Source organism: Euprymna scolopes, chromosome 29, assembly GCF_053919585.1.
Source record: "Euprymna scolopes isolate OS-2025 chromosome 29, ASM5391958v1, whole genome shotgun sequence".
In the NCBI taxonomy this organism is placed as follows: Eukaryota; Metazoa; Mollusca; class Cephalopoda; order Sepiida; family Sepiolidae; genus Euprymna; species Euprymna scolopes.
In genome coordinates this window covers 66,898,389-66,921,045 of record NC_136510.1, presented here as the reverse complement: position 1 = coordinate 66,921,045, position 22,657 = coordinate 66,898,389, and the positions used below count along the sequence as shown (strand labels likewise).

General features: G+C 32.0%; 1 protein-coding gene across 2 annotated transcripts in view; it reads left to right on the top strand.

Moving 5' to 3' along the window:
- Nucleotides 1-22,657, top strand: part of LOC145252682 (E3 ubiquitin-protein ligase MARCHF8-like) — a 210,717-nt gene that overhangs the window by 115,353 nt on the left and 72,707 nt on the right. For both annotated transcript variants that reach the window (XM_080112503.1, XM_080112505.1), the window contains one exon: nucleotides 22,376-22,651. In XM_080112503.1, the coding sequence (XP_079968629.1) occupies nucleotides 22,376-22,651 (276 nt within the window). The remainder of the gene's footprint in view (nucleotides 1-22,375; nucleotides 22,652-22,657) is intronic.

The following is a 22,657-nucleotide window of genomic DNA, read 5'->3' as shown; positions in this document are numbered from 1 at the left end:
AAGACAACCAGCAATAAACACACGCATCTCTTAAAAAGGAGAAAGATGGCTTCCATAAATCAAATAGATATTACACTTTGAAGTATTTATTTATACAGATAAAAATTGATTTCATCTGCAAATCAAGACAGGTGTGGGAAGTAGTGACGCTATTAGTCACCATTTGTCTAACTTACTCTTAACTCGAATTTTGACTCATTCACTCAAGCACTGTGCCTTTCATTGTTTCGCAATTTGCCCATCACTTTCTCTTCCGCAGTCACCATAATATTACATTTAGTCTACGGTTTGAATTGTATTCCTGCACACACACACATATGTATAATATTATTTTGTTGAATACAACAAAGTTTTCTTGTTTTTGTTTTTTTTTTACTTTTCTCACTAATGTTCTTGACACGATGAGCAAGCTTTCTGGTTTCAGGTCGTAGTTTGTATAATATGGCTCTCAATATTCTTGTTTCAGTAATCTCTCTAATGCTTTAGATCATCGTGATCGTCATCAAGAGTCGGCGTTTTTCTTAGAAAGAAGTTTGTCTTGAGTTTCATAATTTTCTGGAATGCTTTGGCAAGGGAAAGGGAAGGTGTGGTTGAGTCTATTGTTTATTTTTATTTAGGCATTTATTAATTTTGTTCAGCTATATTATTTGTTTTATTTATCTTATGTATGTATTTATTTTTTGTATATTTATCTATTTTAATTGTGGAATATGTGTAATATATTAGTACCAGTATTAGAAGCTATTTTGTTAATATTGGGTTGTTTCTTTTTTATAAGTATTGCTTCTAGTGTCAGATGATGTATAAGACGTCTGGAGAGAGTTGTTGTTTTGTGGCAAATATAGGTACTATATATTTTCTCAGTTGGGTTATGAGGGAGATATTCCTCAAATAAGCACATGAATTTATGTATTACGTAATATATAAAATAACTTTAAAAATAATTTTTACAAATTATGAATAACATGGTATAACAATAATAAAATTTGGCCATTTAAAGGCAAACTTTGAATTGGCAACTTAAATAATATTTAGGTCGAGCTTTAAAATTTTACATGTATTAAATAATTGGAATTTTTTTTTTTTTTTTTAATAGTGGAGATAGTTTTTTTGTTTTTTTTTTGCTAGTAATTTTTGCATAACATCTTTTACATTTTTTGTAATCAAATGAAATTAATTTCTCTTCACTAGAAAAGGATCTAACATATTGTTGCCTTTATCAGTTTTTTTTTATCTTAAAGAAATTTAAAATAAATCAATATTTTACTTTTGTTTTCTTTAAACATATCTAAAATAACTTTATGACTATGATCTTATTTGATCATAGTCATAAAATTATTTAAGATATGTTTAATATAAGTAATAAAGAATATTATTTAGTTAAAAAACTAAGATGGTGGATTTTATGCTAATCTTACTCTAAAGAATAGCAGCACCTTGACAATCACATTGTTTTAAGAACGTTTAGATAATCTGATTAACGTCATTAGTTAAACTTACAACAACTTATTACTAGTTGCATTCAGGCTAATATTCTTAATCCTTAAGTTAGTGTGAAGAATCACTACATTTAATAGTGAAAAATGAATTCACTGAATTATTAGAAAATAATATCTGGAAGATTGTCTATAGAAAATGTAGAAACGAGTTTAATGATGACTAGATAAACAAAAGATCACAAAAATGTAATTGTACCTAAGTAAAAAAAAAATGTTTAAATTCTTCTTTTGTTTTAGCTCCTTTGACTTGTTCGTTTCCAATCATTTTTTATAGAACTCTTTTCCTGCTGACTGTTTTTCCTTATCTATAGCTTTGGTCTTTTCAAGTGTATAGACAGCTCCTGTCTTTGCGATAATCATCTTCTTTAATTGTTATCTCCTCATCAAGTGGCTTCACGCCTTGTCTGTAGCGATTTCCATTAAAAAAACGCTATGAACAAAATAATAATAAAAAAAAACTCTTTAAAAATCTGTAATAATTAATCTTCGGATTAATGTATTGTGTATTAGCTGAACCTACCCAGCATTGTCCAAGATGCTTTTGTCCAAGTCTTTTTATTTTGGATTTCTTTTCATTTTTCACTTTTTAAAATTTGAAGTACATTAGTCCTTTTATATTCTTCAATTTAAAATTAGTTATCGTTCTTGCTGATTTTTATTTTTAGATGATTATGTAAAAATGTTTCATATTAGCAATCACTGGCTTAGACTAAGTAATTTTTTAAATAAATTGTACTGAAGTACAGCAACATGGTACAACAAAAACAAGTGAAAATTGGCTAATCAGAAGCAAAGCTTGATTTGCTAGCTTAAATGCTATTCTTACTTTTAAATTCTGACAAAAGAATTTTATTTGGTAAATGTACAGTACTTTTTCCATGAATTCGTTTGTTGATGGTGATAGTATAATGATATCGGATGACTTGTTTTTAGATAAAAACTAAACGGCTTTTTAATTCTTTCTTTTACTAAATAATAATGTCAAACTTTATGTGTCTTTTCCAACGTTTGATTATTATCAAACGTGTAACAAGTTACGGTGAAGTGAAAAATGAGATGAACAAGGTTTATTAAATAAAAAATCTTTTAATATGAAGGTTGCGAGTTCAATCTCCTTAAAGGGCAGTATATTTTAATTTTCTTTTCAGTCATGCCCCAAAATGAATTGGATTAAACAATGTCAAAGAAAAATCCTGAAAAAAATGAAGGATTTTTTTATATGTACTAACAAGTCACCACTTATCAAGGTTCAAAAGCCACTAAAGGATAATGGTTAATCAGTTTGTAAGGTGGATAATGAGACACCACTATGGGAATTCGTAATGATGATTCAAACTAGACAGAATTTTATTTAAGAGAATGGTTTAACATGGGACTTGAAAGCGACCATGTTGTAGTCAGCTGGTAAGCATGCCTATGATATTGTGTTTCACAAACTACTAGTTCTTGGAAAGAAACTTTGTTCATGAATGTTCCATTTAGTTTTAGATACACAGAGGAAGAAAGAAAAATTATTTACAGTGGTTGTAGCTAGATAATTTATTTACTTTTTTGTGAATACTTTACGAGTGAGAGGATATAGATTGGAACTCAGTTGAGCACCTACTATAAAAATGATGGCTAAAGAGATTGGCCTAAGAGAAGCGAGTAGAAAGTAGAGCTTTGTTTTACTTTCTCCAGCCTCGTAGTTCTTGCTCCTCCTTTATTTTGTTCTTTAGTCCTCACATCTCATAAGTGATGTTCCCAACAAAATGGGAAAAATTGTTTTTTTTGTTTTTTTTTATCAGCTGTTATTTTGAGTGGGTTGTATGTGAAGATTTTCAATCCTCTCATAGTATTCCTCATCATTCAACTGTGAATCTATCCATTTCATTATTCCTTATCCTTGAGTAGATTTTAGGATTTGATGAGTGGTGACTCATCAGCTTAAAAGAAAAATACGAAGGCATGACAAACATTCTAGTTACTTATTTGTGGCAGTGTTTTTGATGCAATTGAGTTTGGGTCAGATTCGCCAAATGATCTCCCTGATGTCAGTAGCTTGCCAGCAGATTCTGACATGCCTAAAGACAGCTTCTCTGAATCTTCCTATGGAGACCAAAACAAAAGACCTACAGTGTCATTTATGTTAGCAGGAGAGAATGTGGCTAACGTGATGATCTTGAGCCAGGATCGAGCAGTGAAAGTGATACCAACTTGCTTCACCCCCGACATAAAAGGGCTAGTCTTTGTCTGGTGTACAATTTGAAAATTAGAAAATTGTCTAATTGTGAGTGAGAATTCGAACACTACCGCATTCATTAGGAATACCAACGTACCAAGCAGAGACGATCTCATAGTGTCTTTATTTTAACATTCGGAACAACAAGTCTAACCATGTAGTTAGGCAAATCGATTTTAAGTGAATAAAAGAAAGAATATTATTTGCATTTGTACGTCAGGATTTAATTAATCCGAACTTGATGTTGTGAAAACCAGAAGGCAGAAAAGAAGAAAGAATGTATAGAAAGCAAGTGAGCTGTGAACCGGATTATTTTTTGACTCGGGCAACAAGTCGATTACTTTGATTTATTATAATTCAATGAAATTTATCTTTAGTGGTCCCATTGAAGTTGGAGTGAAAACTCTTCCCTGATCGACTTCCAAATCTCCTTTTTTTATTATCTGAAACTCAAATATCACACGGACTTGCATGCTTTGTCAGTCATTTCAAATGTAGGAAAAACAAGATGAAGTAGCTTCTATATAAGTTTTGTAGCTACGAATTTGTCAGTGGAGTAATGCGATTTTCAGGTCAAAGTAACCTTTGAGAAGGATTAACAGGCGAGAGAGTGAGAGAGTTGGAAGAAAGGCTCATTATCGTGTAGAAGAAACTGATTGATGACATTTCTTCTTGAATGAACACTAATAAACTTTGTGAATGAGGATGTTAGTGTTTCAACTTGGATTAAATTAAGTTTTGATTTTTTTCAGTAGTTAACTGTTTGACTGGTCACCTGAAACAAGAAGATTAGTATACCAATCTTTTCATTATTTCCTTGAACCTGACTAAGCAAAGTTTAAAAATGCCTCTTTTTATTTATATTATACTAGCAGGGCTACCCGGCATTGTCTGGGGCAATAGTGTAACCTATTTCTATCAAAACTTCTATCTCTCTACCTCTCTCTGTTCGTCTTCCTATCTCTTTCCTCTCGCCCATTTTACCCATCTCTCTCTCTCCAATCCTCTTTCTCTTCTGCCCAACCCATTCCTCTTTAACTGGAGATACACACAGAGAACATCTTTTGTATATAATAGATTCCTCAAGAATGAGTCAGCATTTTTTTTTTTTTCAAATTTGTACATAATAAATAACACAGAACAACTCCTCTGACGAAAACTGACACAGTTGATCTTAAAGAATGAAAAACTTTTTCTAAAATTTAGATATTATTCACCCAGGTCAACATTGATCCAGAATATATTAACTTGTTGGGTCTTTGTTTTGTAATTTTTCTACTTTTAGCTGGACACAGACAGTTGCCCTTGATTTATATTATATTAGAAACTTTTTCCAACAATTTGTTGTGAAAAAAGACTTTCATTCTTAATTCATCTTATTTGAAACATTTGAAGTGAAAACCAAATTGAATCCAGTCAAGATAATTTATTACCAAAATTAATTAAAACTTAAAAAAAAAATGAAAATTGTAACATTTTTTTATATACAATTTTATCTTTGCTATAGAAACTTGAATTCTTCCATTTAATTTCTGCCTTGGATAGAACGGTTGTGTTCTTCAATTCTCTTTGAACATTTTTTCTTTAGAATATTTCTGAAATGTGCTTTATTAAACCTTCACAGCCTCGTTAGCACAAAATGGTTGCTTTATTCCTTGCTACGATTCGTGATATTCAATTAAATGAAATGTTTTGAAAACATTTTGAAATAAAACTTCATCTTATTTCTGTTCTTAATTATTTTTGGTTCAGAAAGGTAAACAGATGACACTTGTTGAAAAAAAAATTCTTTCTTTGCAATAGGAATGAATATGTTGCATGAAAGAGTATTAAGAAAGAATGAAGAATGGCTTTAATGTTAGGTCGTTTGTAAAATACTTAGCGTTTTAAGAAACAAATATTTTTCATTGAGATCATGTTTGTTCATCTTAACAGTTTCCTAAAATGAACAAACTCGATAAATACTGATGAAATATTGATATCAAGTGCCTTACATATTTCTTGGACATTTTGACATTTTGTCGAAGCATTTCTTTAAAACGTTCATTGTTGAATGTGCATGGCCGGTCTCTATCTCATTTTCACTATGGAATTAATGAAACCATTGTTTGATCACTTGTGGACAATTTCCTCATTCTCTTTTGATATTTGTGACTGTTTAGAAGACATTATGACAGAGTTTGAACTCCTCCAAAGAAAATATACATATTTACTCGCTTGATATTTTCCTTATCAAGACCCGATGACAATTGAGAATAAGGGTTAAAAGTATTGTTGGTTGGACAATGACCACCGTTAAAAAAGCATTTGAATGAAAGTGGGTAGAATGGACAGAACATTACTTAAGATGACGTGATCAGTTGGGAAACAGATTCCTGGTATCTTATTCCAGAAATGGGATGTTCTAGGAAACAAACTTTGTTCATGGAAGTTCTATTTGTTTTTATATACAGAGAGAGAGAAATGAAAGTTCTTTGTTATGATTTCTGCCAAGTATGTTCTTGCTGTGAATGTTTTGTTGGGCATGGCTTGGAACTCAGTAAAATAAGCCATTATTTTCCAAACAACCTAGCGTGTAAAATTTGATTTTCTTTCAAGCAAAATAGTCATTTTTTTTTTTATAAATATATATCCGACAATAGCAACTGTTAATTTTAATCATGTTTGTTCTAATCAAAGGCATCAGCATCTATCAAGAATTATCTGTTATTCATTTTTTCCTATCTGTGCTGTTTTCAAAAATTAAGAATAAAGTAATCCTAATTATTGATAATAGTTGAAAATTCTTCACCTAAAAATAAAGAACTATTAATACAAATGTTTAGTGGGTGTGTTGATCCTTCAATTATTTGAGAGGGGGAGAAACATGTAAGGTCACTCAACTAATTATGCATGACGTTGTTTCTTATAGTTATGTGTCACTGAGCCAACATGTTCACTGATCCAGAAGTAGTTTCTTTCTGCTGGCTAAAGTTCCCACTCTCTCTTTTCTGATATTACTACCGCTGTGACATTCCCTTTTCTTTATATTGGCCTATTCTATTGGTTTTATTCTTTCCCCCTTTATCTTCTGCTGTTAATAAACAGAGGTAGGGGGAGATGGAATTAGATTATTTCAGTTAAAGATCAATTGAAAAATCGCATAGGTGAATCATTTTGCATTGAACAGGCATAGAAAACTGAACTCTTTGCTAAAAATTCAGAAAGTAATTTTTTTCAAACCTTTCATTTGTTTTATAATTTTCTATATCATTTTCCCTCTGAAAACTGAAAATGTTAATTTTGTTATGAAGGCTAAGATGGGGGTAGGGTACGTCATGATGGCAATTAATGCGGTAGGGGAGTCAGATGACATTTTTTATAAATGAATGCCTTCTTATTTCTTCCCTCACATATGCACTCTGTGTCTTTTTCTAAACGTTGGCTTTCTTAATCTAATTGGAGTTATTTAAGAAAAGAGTTGTTTTTTTTCATTATTTATGCTGCTTTCTCTCTCTCTCTCTCTCTCTCTCTCTCTCTCTCTCCCCCCCACACACACCTACCCTGTTATACTAAATGTGAATTAATCAACATTTGTTTCCTTAAACTTTTTTCTATATACTTAAATAGCATAAAATTCCTGCTGAAATATGCTTTATTACTGGAACTGAGTTATGTTTGAAAACATTTTTCAGTTGTTCTTATTAACTGTAATTTTTAACTGAACAAATTACCTCTCTCTCTCTGTCTCTCTCTCTCTCTCTCTCTCTCTCTCTCTCTCTCTCTTAGCAAAATAATGTCTCTTTTCTTCTATATAAGTATAATAAGAATAATCTTGAAGTAAAGAAACTATTTTTTAGTTATTCTTATGTCTTAACGGATATATCACATTTTATAAATTTTCGTATGGAATCAAGGGAGGATGAATAGTGGTTGTGACTGGCCTTCAGGCCAAGATCAAAGTGTAGTATCTGTTCTGATGCTATACTTCAAGTTTTTGTTCTCAGTTAGTGGAGGAGAAATCCTTCATGACTGAGACAATTTTAAATTTTTGTTCCTTTCTACACGTTAAAAAACGACCCTGGTATGTAACTCTGTCCCGTGAGGAGGCAAAGTAAATAGGGACTCAACAATTAATAAGTATGTCTACTGTATGTATATACGTGTCACAAGTAGGTTTATCTTCCCATGAAAAAAAATTAGCACTCTTAAATGTTTAATAATGGATCATAATGTCTAGACACCATTGTTATTACTCACATGATCATGTATACGTGATTTGAATTCAATTAATGTAATTAATGTCAAATTAAAATCGTTTCTGCTTGTATTTTCCATATTTGATTGCATTATTTGTAGAGGTTTACAATTTTCCTTCAGAACGTGACTTAGTTGAGGAATAAAAAGGAGAACTTAAAAAAATGCTATTCATCTTAGATTTACTTAAATTTATTTGAATTTTTGATGGGATGATCAACATATGTGCAAATAAACTCAAAATGTCAATTTCATTCAATTGAATATGATTGAATGAATGTTGCTGAACGACGTCACGTCTTTTGCACACCTTGCAGTGTGTCGGCATGTCTTGTGCGTGATGTTTACCTTGTTTCATAAACGATTTGGGAACAAAAAGTGTTTGTTCTTTCTACGATATAAAGTCACTTTTTAGGATTTTAAAGGTTGGACCTAAATAGCATTTAAGCTGACACTAGCGAATTTTAATGTTATTAGCATTACAATAACGGAGTTTAGTACATCTAATTTTTAAATGATGTAGTCTCAATAGATCAACAGATAAAATTGAAACATGTTTCTACTATAATTAAAACCTTAGAATCACCAAGAGGAATAACTGATATTTTTTTATTTGAAGAGCATAACAAAAGGTTTGTTCTGTTTACAACTAAAATTTTATTTCGATTTCTGTATAAGTGTCAAAAGATGTAAATAGATCAAGATGAAAAATTAAAACCACTTCACCCTGGCTAGCACCGTTTGGGTACAACTGATGTGTGTATATATATACTTATATATAAAAGGCACTTTGTATATATGTTTGTGTGTGTGAGTTTGTTCCCTGTGGATTCTGAAACGGCTGGGCCTATTCTTTTAGAAATTTCACATAAATATACTTTATGTGTCTGAGAGTGTCTTAGATAAATTTTGTATTGGAATGCTTCTGATAACTATTGAAAATCAATAATCGAAAAAATCTGATTAAAGAAGGAACAGTTCGATTTTGACCAAAGTTAACACTCTTATAAAGCACATTTAAGAAGTTTTATCACTACACATGCAGAAGGGCCCGGCATATAAAATCAAGAGTAGGTTCTTTAATAAGACAGAGGCACATTTGAAATTAATGTTTCTATTTAGAGCACAATTGAACCATGATACTTGACTTTTGAATTTTCAACTTTAATTCAAGCCATTTTATAAAAATAATTTTATAAAATCAACAATGGATTCTCTACAGTGCAGTGTAAACTACAATGTATTGTGGACTAAGTTACTGCAGTAGTAGACTAGAGCAGGCAATGAATCGATTTGATAGAAAAATGGGCGATTTCACCAATTTCAATGACAAAAGTACTGGAAATATGGAACATTTGTTGATCCTCATTTAATCTTGGGCAACGCTGTTAGTATACATGTGTGTGTGTGTGTGATGCAATTGAAAAGTTATAAGATCTTCAACACACAGAGGGGAAAATAATATCCTTTTAGTATTTAAACCTATATGTAACTAGAGTTAGAATATGGGCATGTGAAAGATGTTTAGAACAGCAACCCATCTAATCTATATATATATAAAAGGCAAAGTGTGTGTGTGTGTGTGTGTGTGTGTGTGTGTGTGTGTGTGTGTGTGTGTTTGTATGTCTCGCAAAATCTTTCAACAGAGGCAACGGATTTTTGCCAGATTGGTATCATTTTGAAGCTCGAACTTTCGGACGACAGATATCGAAAAATTGGCTAAAAACATTTTTTTCTACATGGAAGGGTAGCAAAAAAAAATCGTTACTTCATTTTCCTTTTCTTCTACTACTACTACTACTACTACGAAGATGACGTCTTGCTTGACCTAGAAAACCTTGACGTTAGTTTAAACCACTTGCTGTTTTTTTTAAATCTTTAATTTCGTCTGTTTTCACTTCTCTATCTCTTTGGTGTTTTAGTAACGTGTCAGACTCTTTTTTCTGCCTTAGTCTCGAGGCTTTGGGTTCGAGCCTACCTCCCTACCAAAACTATTTTTCACCTCCAAATACCCGGGCAACGTTTTTTATTTAAACAGGGTTATTACTTCGCTTATTCTTTAGTTTGCCTCCTCCCCTCCACACACACCTCCAAACAAGCAGGTTCGATCCGAGTTTTTTTTTTTTTTCGATATTGAAACAGGGTTATTTATGCCATTTTCTTCTGCTTTTCGCTGTTTTTTTTTTTTTTTTTTTTTTTTTTTTTTGCTTTATTTTTATTTTTTTTGTTTTGGTTTTTCCGATTTTTTTAAACAAGTTTAACATCGTTTTTTTTTTTTTAATATTTACACTACTTACCCCCCCCTACACACACACACACACACACACACACACACACACACACACACCTATAAACACTCAGGCAACGCCAGACATCCCCGCTAGTCTAACTATAAATATGAAAAAATAAGACTTCAAAGTGACCTTCCGTTATGTTGCCCTAATTGATTTCACATCTCAACAAATCATAAAAGTCTTGGAAAACCCGACAAGAAGGTCAAAATTCATCAAGGACTCTGTGACAGGTTTGCAAGGAATTGAAGTCAGCTAGGAAAAACATATTCTTTTTATGCTCATTCAGGTGGAGCTGCTAGTAAGAACTAAAACAGATTTAATGTATCAAGCACAAGTTTTTATACAGGTAGATGAAGACTTTTCTAGCATGCTCTCCCATCTGGAGTTATTTAGCCAATATCATACTCGAGTATATCAAACAGAAAGGCTTTGTACCAAATTATTTTAATGAATTTTATGCTTTTTTCAGCAATTTTCTTGTTTAGCTTCCATCTATTAACACGTAGAAAAAAAAATTTCTATAACTATGAGACTTAATATTATCAGCAAATTGAAAATATGTCTATCAATGTGGGAGTGTCTTGGAGATTGTCATATTGGAGTTTTTAATACTTGTTTTTTGATCTGCTACTAAACCGAAATTGTATTCTAAAACTTTTTATCATTTTTCGTTTTATGAAGGACAAAACTTTGTTTTATGTTTTCATTAGTTCTCTTTATCACATGGAATGTTTTAATCTAAAATAAGTTATACTACATCAAAGGTGTCTTCCTAGGGGAACGTTTTACTGTTTTCATTGTTACATTTAAATATATTTTACAGGTATGTTGTAAAATCAAAACTAAGCAACGTTGAGACTGATCAGTATTTAGATGGGTAATCATTTATGTGTTGTAAATTTGGAAGTGACTATCATATCCCCTTGGGCAAGGTAATAATCTGTCTCTCCTCCCTTACCTATGAATGAAATAGTAGGGTAGAAATCTTGGTAGAGCAAATAGTCTAGAAGGATAACTCTAAAATATCTTTCTTTTTGCTTATTCCATCATTGCTTCTTGTTGTAGCCAGAAATCTAAGACTAAATTTGCACAATGCTGAGTCGGAAAGAAATTGCGAAACCATTGCTTCACTATAAACAGTTCAAGGTACAGATACCTTTTCAGTGCATATCCATTGTCTCATAAAACAGAAGAAAACAGTAAATTATTTCACTTCTCTACCCATTAACACTTAATAGTTTCTTTTGTTTTTTTACATGTTATCAATTCTTTTCTTCTAAGTTTTTACTTTTTTATTTTCAATGTGGCAACATAAAAACATTATTGACAACTAAAAATTGTCTACTTGTGCCTTTCATTTCAACAGCAAATTAAAATGGTCAGCTGTTGTTTCATTTCTTTTTCATGCATTTATCTTCAATTATTATTAACTAGCCTGGGTTCCAGGCGTTTCCCGGGTGTTTAGAGGTGTGTATTGAGCCCCCCCCCCAAAAAAAAGAATTGGTAGTAGGCAAGCAGGCTTTAATCCGTGATGTGAAAGCAGAGAGAAAATGAAAAAAAACCTGACGTCTTACCGCTACTCCATTTACATTAAGTAAAGTCATTCCAACTGATAGGATGACTTGGCGATGCAAAAAAAAAACGACTCTTCCTGGAGAAAACTACCTAGTTGAGGGTGAATGAATTAAGGTTTTTTGATATTTGTTGTCCGTAGAGTCAAGCTTCAAAACGATACCAATCTCGTGAAAATCCATCGCCTGTGTCGAAATTTTTAGGCAGTCATACATACATACATACATACATGATAATGATTGCAATGTCTTGTCAGACGAGTCCATGAGCCCTAACATGCATACATACACAAATACATACGCATATATACACATACATATACAAATACAAACACACATATGCACATGTACATACACATACATTTAACTACATATACATTCATATCTATGCATTTATACACAAACATACACACACAAACATATATATACATATAAACATATATACATAGATATATATATATAGATATACACACACATGTACATATATAAACATACGTACACTTATACGTACATACACACACGGATACATATAATGATGGCAGATCAATTATTACATGCTTCCAGCATTTCAAGCTTACACGCGCCACAACTTTTCCATTGCTATAGGACTATTTTTTATAGACATGCATGAGGGAGTATCTATACAAAGATGATGCCACAGAGATTTAGCTTTGTACGACAGGTAAATCTCTCTCTTGGTTCAAAATGTTGAGATCCAGCAACAAGTTAAACTGCAGACCAGCTTAATGCAGGTACTGGTCTCCTGCTTTATGGTTTTTTAAATCAGAGATGGCTTCTCCTAGAGGGGTTGCCTTCACCACGGCTTACGGGAGCCCTCTCCACCCCACATACACATAGAAATAAACACATACATGCACACATACATGCATACATACAGAATGCGCGCAAACATACATATTATGCATGTACACACACATGCAAACATACACACATAGAGGCACACATATAAGCATGTACTTACATATGAATATGTACACATACACATACATGTAAAATACTCATGAAGGAGCCTTCCAAAAGTCATATATCCTCAATAATCAGGTGATGGGTACAATTCAATGAGTTTGACAAAAAAAAAAAAAAAAAAAAACTAAATATACATAGAATCAGATTAAAAATCCAAATGAACAGATCATCGTTTGAAACGGCGGAGTTCTTTTTTTTTTTTTAAATAAAATGTTTGTACACAAAAACTCACGTCCCGAAGGCAGACAATGATTATAAACTTCACACATTATTTACAACTAAATATACATAGAATCAGACGAAAAATCCAAATGAACAGAACAGCGTTTAAAAACGGCTGGAGGTTTTTTTCTTTTTTACATACATACATACATACATACATACATACATACATACATACATACCTTTAAGCAGACAGGTGAGATTTCTATTATAGATTATTTGTGGTTGAAAACACAACTTTGAATCTTTTAACATTTTTCTTGCGCAAAAGTTTATTTTCATGAGATGCTATGCTTTTTTATTAAATATTGCAAAAGCTATCATGTAACCTGTAAGCATTTTTTTTATCAGCAATTTGGTATCGTGATATTACTAGAGTATTATTTCCTCTAACCTTTTGTTCATTATCTTTTTGATTATTAGTTTGTGTGTGCGTGCGTGCATGTGTAAATTGATTGAATTGGTAAAAGTTAAAATCAAAAGAGAAAAGGAAGAATTTGTTTTTTCCGTTTCTTTGTAAATGCAAAAAGTTCATTTTATTTCTGCAGAAAGGTACAGGATGTTCATAAAGTTTCTTTACAATTTAAAAAGTTTATTATGAAAAAGATGTGATATCTTGACTACGTTTGTTTTGTTTCAATTCAATGTATATTTAATTTGTATATACAAGATTCACATAAATAGCAATCAAGTCATCATCTGAGATGGACGCTTGCAGTGGTGTTCTGCAAGGTTCCTTGCCGAGTCTTATTTTCTTTTTCCTTTATATCAACGAAATGCCAAAAGTGGTGAAAACATACTCTTATTCACAGATGACATCAAATTAGTAGTTAAAATAGAAGTTAAAATGATATCAAGGCTAGCTTTCAACATGCCTGGAAATGATCTATTGAATAGGACTGTGTGTTAATAACACCCAACTCAATGTCGATAAGTGCTGCCTTATTGTAGTGGGTTCTCTTTCTGACTAGGCTCTCATGGCAGTAACGCAGCTCTACTCAAGGAGACAAACAAGGTCTTGGTTTTCTGTTTGATTCATCTTTCAAGCCATTTAAACATTGTATTTAGAATGCAAATCAAGGAGCATTCTATTTTTCATTCTGCAAACTCACTTCTGAAATATTTCTTCCACTTCACGTCTCCCTCGTCAGTCTACTGTTAGAATATGGTGTTCAGACCTCTGTTCCATATCTGATATATGATATCCAACATCTGGAGATAGTTCAAAGACTTTCCACTAAAATGGTTCAGCGTTTATGAGATTTGCCCTATCAAGAAACTTAACCTTTTCCCCCTTGAGCACTTATAATTACACGGTCATCTCATTTTGTCTGACAATATCCTCTATGGCATTAGAAGTCTAAGTGAACACCACAAGAAACTGTTTCACTGCTGACTTGGATTGAACCAAACGAGGGACACTTTCTCAATGAAGACCCCTGGACCTTGGAATAGACTTCGAAGAGAGGTAATAAATGCACCAACAATACAGTAATTCAAAGTAAAATTGAACAAGTGCTGAGCTATTATATCCTCTTTATGTAAATTTCTATCACCCTTTTTCTACATAGAAACTAAAGCATGCTTGTTTTATTTTTTTCCAAATTTATTGAATTAAACTCATTTAATACACATATGTGTACCATTAGTTGCATGAAGCACATCAAGACGATACGCAATATCTTCCTCAGATGTTCTTGATCGCCCAGTCCTTCCTTTATCCAACCCTGTCCCTATAAATTTCTTGTATGATTCACAAATTGAAGAATGTGATAATCGATCTTTTCCATACATAGTTTGGTAGTTCAACTGAGTTTGCACATCTGATTTTGTCTCAGTAAACCAGCATACACATTGTGCTTAGACTCTTGAGGAGTAGCCATCGTATAGAGATTACTTAGTAATTTTCTTTTCGATAACAAAATATCTGAAATACAAACTAATACAAATAAAACAAAAAAAAATTTCTTGTAATAAATTGTTTAAATTGTGGAAAAAGTTCTTGACTATGTTTCAATAATTTCTTAACATAATAAAATCGTTTTAAATAAACTTATTAAATATTTTTTCTGATCATTTTAAAATGTCTTTCATCTTTTTTTAAATATGTTAGCAAAAACAATTTATTAGTAAAATGCATACGCCAATGAAAGTTTCTTTATGTTTTGCAAGAGATTGACATCTTGATATGAAAAATGTTTAGAAAAGAAAATCGACTGTGACTTATCATCTCTGTTTTGTATGTACGCCTTTCTTTGTATTTTTATTTTAATGTTTATCTTTAAGATAAAAAAAACACACTATTTGTTTTAAATATAACTAGCAAAAGTACCCGTCGTTGACTGGGTTCAAAAACAGCCTACAGAAAATGGATTCTGATTTATGAAAGTATGATAGGTTATGAAAAGGAAGGGTTGTAAATTTGGGTTGACTTTGGGGGTATCAAAACCAAAGCAAAATATCATGAAAGTAAAAATAAAATAGATAAACCCCATAATTTATTATACGATACCTGTTCACACTAAAACACTTATCACAATATTCTGTGGATCTATATTAAAAAACTTTGTTAAACTTTGTGACATATTTCCATTCTATGGAGGCCAGGCGTGATAGCAGACCCCGCAATTTTATTATACCATCCCTATTTAAGTCAAAACATACTTATCAAAGTATTATTATGTACATCTATATCAAAAACACTTGTAAACGTGTTTTTTTTAATTTTAAAATTTTTTATTTCCATACTTTGTGGATCAGGCGCAAACGCAGACCCCACAATTTTAATGAACCACTGTTCTGCCAGATCAAACATACCCATTCCTGTGTCTCGATACATCTTCTATCATTATATGTAATCAGTTTTTTAAAATAGTCAACCATATAGGAGCCTATTCGTGACCAGACACACACACAGACATTCAGCTTTATATTATAGATATTTGATACCAAGTACAAATGTTTTTTAAAATTTGTTAGAACCACTTTCACTAGGGATGTTGGTACTCTTCATGTGGTCAATCATGTGTACAAACTGAAGTAACTCATAACTGAACTTGTAACCTTAACCTTTACCAAAAATTAAACTTTCAATGAACAAATATCCTTAACAAAAACAGCCTTTAACAAGTATACAACATTCTCGCGGTTCCAAACCTGACTGACTCAGTATTTTAGACAATCACTCTATGGATAAACAACTAATTGGTTTGACAATCAAGTTGACATCTGCACGAGCAGTTGAGACGGTAGTCTAATTTACATTAGTTATTTTGCTAAATTCTGTTAAAGACCGAACTGTGAGTAGCAAATTGGCATCCCCCTTCACCTGATAGACTCAACAAAATCAAGTCTCTCAAAATTCAAACAAATTGCATTTTTTACGCCAATTTATAATTCTACAAAATAATTTTATGAAATTGTTGTCATTTTTAATGTTATGTAATCCTATATATATATATATATATATATATATATATATATATATATATATATATATATATATATTATGTAAGTTGAGAATGACATTATATACACATTTAGGTGTTACATTAAAATCTTAGGTTATTTCCGAGGAGCAGTATGATCACTATCTCACCGTCTTTAGAAGAAGTAGTTCCTGTTTTTCTCTCTACCTATTCTGTGCTCCCACCACCGCACCATCTCTAAACATTCCTACTCTACTAGGTTTACGCCGCTCTTAGCTGGTTATTTGACGCATACCATAATCTTTACATTATTTTTATTCCTAGATAATAATTTCTCCCTTACCGTAATCCGGCACCACTGATTGGCTACACCATAGACATTCTCATATTATGATATTCACATCTTTCACCATTAAATTTGACAGTTATAAACATGCCGCCATTTATTTATATATCCATTCATTTCTTTTTTTTTTTTTAATTTAACTACATTACCTTTGCATTTCGGGACTTTACCAATATTATATTAAGTCATTGTTTTTGCCATTATATCAGCCACGGAAATTCAAGACTAAACATATATGAAGCTATGTAAAACTGTTTCTTCTTTCACTCACTCCTGGCATTACTCGCTCCCTCCTCTCTTACTCTCTCCCTATTCGGTTCGACACTTATAAACATGCCGCCATTTATTTACATATCCATTCATTTTCATTTTTTGTTTTTTTTCTAAAATTATCTTCATTACTTTCGCATTTCGGGACTTTAGCGATTTTAAATTAAGTCATTGCTTTATCCATTATATTTTTGCCGTCGTGAAGATTCAAGAATAAACATATACAAAGCTATGTAAAACTATTTCTTCCTTTAATCACTCCCTTCATTACTCGCTCCCCCCCCCCGTCTCTCTCACTCTCTCCCATTAGTTGTTTATCACTTGCCCTCTGCAATGCCACAATATTGGCCACACTAATTACTTATGAAAAACACGCCTTTTGTCTTTTTTGCTGTTTTTATCATTCTATATAAAAAGAAAATTATGGTTACAATAGACAAATGTTCACTGCCAATTTCTGTTAAATAACAAAATTTTATAAAATTTTTGTTAAAATACTTTCAACTAAACATGTGGTAAATAAATTATTAATAAAAGAAGTTTATGTACTTATGTTACCGCACTATTGTGTAACATAGTTTCCTTAACTTAAATTCAATATTACAATATCACTTTCTGTAAAATTGTTAGGTGAAAGTACAGTATAATTACAAAACACAATACACTACTCATATTTATAATGTCTTTCTAAATAATTATGGTGTTATTTCAGCACGCTAACATAAGTGTATAAGTAGCAAAAAATATTCTTCTTTTATTGAAAAAAAATTAATTTTTCTTATTAAAACATTGAGTATTTTTTTATGGCAGTACCCACCGTGCTATAAACACCCCTGGCATCCACATGTTAAAACCTCTTTCTGAATAAACACTCCTAATGTTTCAGTTTTCGGGGGTGTTTACTCCAAAAGCCCTTCTTAACATGGGGAGGTTGAGGTGTTTATACTACGCTGAGTACTAAAAAGTTCATTAAAAAATTACCCAATATTTGATGACAGTACAAAGCGTAGTGTAAACACCCTCAACATTCCTATATTAAGAACGGTTTGCAGTATTAACACCCCTACCTCCCAATGTTAATGACGTTCAAGGTTGGGTTTGTTTTTCCAAAAACCATTCTTAACATGGGAGGTTGAAGGTGTTTATACTATGCTGGGTACTGTCATAAAAAATACCAAAAATTGAAAACAAACAAACAAAAAACAAATAATAAAAAGAAATAAACTATACAAAGTGCAAGTTTTCTTGAAAAAGGTATTTTATATATATATATATATATATATATATATATATATTCAGTAAGTTTACAGTAGATTTAATTTTAATTTATTGTATTTATACTTTCTTTTGGTTTCTTTGTTTGGATATTTGTCTGCATCTGTTACTTTGCTAGACTTAATCCTGTAACTGCCGGTCGAGCCCGAACCATAATTTATGCAAAATCCCGAGGATCTGGGTTTAATTCTGCTAGAGTGCCAAACCTTTCTTATACCTAATATGAAACTAAAAATTGCCTTTAAACTTAAATTAAAATTCTTTCATAAGTCCTTGGGTAATACCGAGAAATGGGTCTTGCTGTTTATGCCAAGCAACGGGTCCTGTTGTTCATGCATATATATATATATATATATATATATATAATATAATATAAAGCTGAATGTCTGTGTGTGTATGTGTGTGTGAATCTCTGGTCACGAATAGGCTCCTATATGGTTGACTATTTTAAAAAACTGATTACATATAATGATAGAAGATGTATCGAGACACAGGAATGGGTATGTTTGATCTGGCAGAACAGTGGTTCATTAAAATTGTGGGGTCTGCGTTTGTGCCTGATCCACAAAGTATGGAAATAAAAAATTTTAAAATTAAAAAAAATATCGTTTACAAGTGTTTCTGATATAGATGTACATAAGAATACTTTGATAAGTATGTTTTACCTTAAATAGGGATGATATAATAAAATTGTGGGGTCTGCGTTCGTGTCTGGCCTCCATAGAATAGAAATAGGCACAAACTTTAATAAAGACTTTTCATATCTATCTGTGTAAGTATACTTTGATAATTATGTTTTTGTTTGAAGAAATATGGTATAATAAAATTATGGGTGTTCGTTCGCACCTGATCTCCATAGAATGGAAATATGTCACAAAGTTTAACATGGTTTTTTAATATAGATCCACAGAATATTATGATAAGTGTTTTAGTGTGAACAGGTATGGTATAACAAATTATGGTGTTTATCTATTTTATTTTTACTTTCATGATATTTTGTTTTGGTTTTGATACCCCCAAAGTCAACCCAAATTTACAACCCTTCCTTTTCATAACCTATCATACTTTCATAAATCAGAGTCCATTTTCTGTAGGCTGTTTTTGAACCCAGTCAACGACATGTACTTTTTTTTTTTTTTTTTTTACACAGTGATCACCACTTATCAAGGCCCGGAAGCCACTCAGGGATAAGGGTTATTGCAAGTACATTACGTTAGTGTGGAGATTTGATGGAGTGTTTAATTAAGGGGGCGGTTTATTAGGAATTTGTTAACATTGGACTTGAAGACATCCAAGTTGTAGTCCGGAGGGAAGCAGGCAGACGGAACAGAGTTTCACAGGCGTGCAGTTCTAAGAAAGAAGCTTTGTTCATGGAATCCGCGTTTTGATTTAGGCACAGATATAGAGTGGGGGAAATTTTTCACAGTGGATTCAGCTAGACTGGTGTTTTTCATGAAAGATTGGCGAGGGGGGACCAGAGATTGGAGTTCAGGCGAGCACCTGCCATGGAAATAACGATAAAACAAGGATAGGCTCGCAACGTCTCTTCTGTGGGAGAGAAGTTGCAGGGTAGAGAAAAGGGCATCTCCCACTAAGCCACGAAGTCTATTTTGTACTCTGTCAAGGCAGGATAGGCTGTTTTAGCAGCTCCTGCCCAGATATGGCAACAGTATTCCATCCTTGGACGTACTTGGCTTTTATATAGATACTTTTGCTAGAGTATATATATATATATATATATATATATATATATATATATATATAGAGAGAGAGAGAGAGGGGTAGAAAGATCTAAATACTTGACAATGACGTTTTGTCCGTTTAATGCGAGCTTTTTCAAGAGTACAAATGCTTAATAAAGAGAAGATTAATAAAGAGTATACATAGAAGGAGGCGGGGGGGTATATTATACATATTTACATGTGTATGTACACGTAAAAAAATAATTAACAATGGTCATAATTATTTTCATTATATTAATCACTGTCTAAATCATTTTACATAAGTGCGGAGAAATATTAAAAAATCATTTCCTTTTTTTATATTACATCAGAGGAGTAGGAGATAAGGGCGGATTCCATCAAATGACGTGTAGATTTATTATGTATTGTTTTTAAGATTGTCTCATTTTCAAAATCAAAATGGTGGCCCTGCTCCATAATATGAGAAAAATTGGCGTTTAGAGTGTTGTTTGTTTTTATGTCCCTTTTATGTTTGTATATTCTCTTGTCGAAATTACATTGTGTTTTGCCAATGTATGTCTGTCCACAGTCACGCAGGGTATGGCGTATATGCTAGCTTTGATCTTGAAACTAGATTTGGGTTAAGTTTTTTATATAGCGTTTTTACTATTGATAGGTAAGATAATACTTCTGCTAAGTGTTTTTTTTTTAATTATAGGGTTGTCTTGATTGAGCTTAAAGATTTCTAGGGGGTTTCTTTTGGCATTTAGTAAGAAGTATGGCAGGTATTGCAATTCTTTAAAAGTGCATTCTATATGTCAGAATTCCTCCTCTAAATGTTCGTTACTGAGCATTCTCAAAGCTCTGAGGTAGAAACCGATTATGGTGCCGCTTTTCACTCTATTGTTATGATGAGAGTAAAAGTGTTTATAATCACCCTTATTGGTCTGTTTGTGATGGACTTTATATTTCAATTCATAATTAATATTTATTAAATGGATATCAAGAAATGATATGAATCCATTTTCTTCTTTTTCATATGTGTAATTTATAGTGGACTCAATTTTATTTAATTTCATGGTAATGTCTTCTATTGGATGATTTTAGGCAGGAAAATCAAGATATCATCTACGTATTTAAAGTAAGGTGCATTTTTAGGCAATCTGTATTTAAGGGGTACAGAAAGACATGCTAAGACTCCACTGAGAGGGTTACCTACTGGTAAGCCAAACTTTTGTTTGTAGTAAAATTTGTCAAAGGTGAAATATGTCATGTCGACACATAAATTTATGAAATTAATTATGTTGTCTATTGGAAACGGGAAACTAATGTTTATTTTTTTTTAGATGTTTTGAAAGTAGGTTGAGGAATTTTTAGGGTGGGGATATTGGTATTTAGAGATTCGATATCAAGACTGGTCATAATTTTGCTAGTTAGGTTGAATTTTTTATTTTGGCGAGTAAGTTACCGGAATTTCTAATAGGATGTGCTGATTGTGCCTAATAATGGGGTTAATAATTTTGCAATGTCCTGTGCAATTTTATGGGTAGCACTGCCAATGCCTGAAATAATAGGGCGAATTGGGATATTGTTTTTGTAGGTCTTTTGTAGACCATATAATGTGGGAATTTGTGTGGTGGTATTCAATATATGATGACTAGGTTTGGTTATTATTGGAGTTTTTTGTACATTTTATTAAATATGTCTTTTTCTTTTTGTATTACGTCAGAGTTAGTTCTTTCGTAGATGTTTTGGTCTTGTATGAGTTTAAATATTTTATCTTTATATTCAGATATTTTCATTATTACGACACCACGGCTTTTGTCTGCAGGCGATATGATGACGTCATGGTCGTTTTTTAAATGTATAATGTGTATGTATATAAAAATAAAATATTTAAACTTAACACTTATGTACAATAATTATCCATGAAAATAATTTAAACAATGGTTAATTTCTTTCTTTTTTTTTTTTTTATTGTATATACACATGTAAATATGTGTAACATACTGCCCCCCCACCGCCTCTTTCTATATATACTCTTCATTAATCTTTCTATATATACTCTTCATTAATCTTTCTATATATACTCTTCATTAATCTTTCTATATATACTCTTCATTAATCTTCTCGTCATCAAGCATTTCACATTTGTACTCTTGAAAAAGCCTGCACTAAACGGGCGAAACGTCGTCGTTGAGTATTTAGGTCTTTCTACCTCCATTTTTATCATATCGTTGGATTTTTCTCCTATTTTAATCATATATATAATTTCAAATAAACAGTATTTTATCTTGTACTTAAGCACTTGAACATCTACTGTAAGTTTTTAATTTTATTTCAGGATACTGTACAACATGTTAGCTCGCCACCTATCTTCCCTCCAGAACGCTGTGATTCCCATGTTTCAACTCTTTCAAGTTCCATGGATATTTGTCGCATCTGTCATTGTGAGGGGGACACAGATGCCCCCCTCATATCACCTTGTGTCTGCTCTGGCAGTTTGCGGTGGGTGCACCAAGCCTGCCTCCAGAAATGGATTAAAAGTGCAGATACAAAATCTTGTGAACTGTGTAAATTCGAATTCATTATGACGACAAAGGTGAAACCATTTCAACAGGTAAGA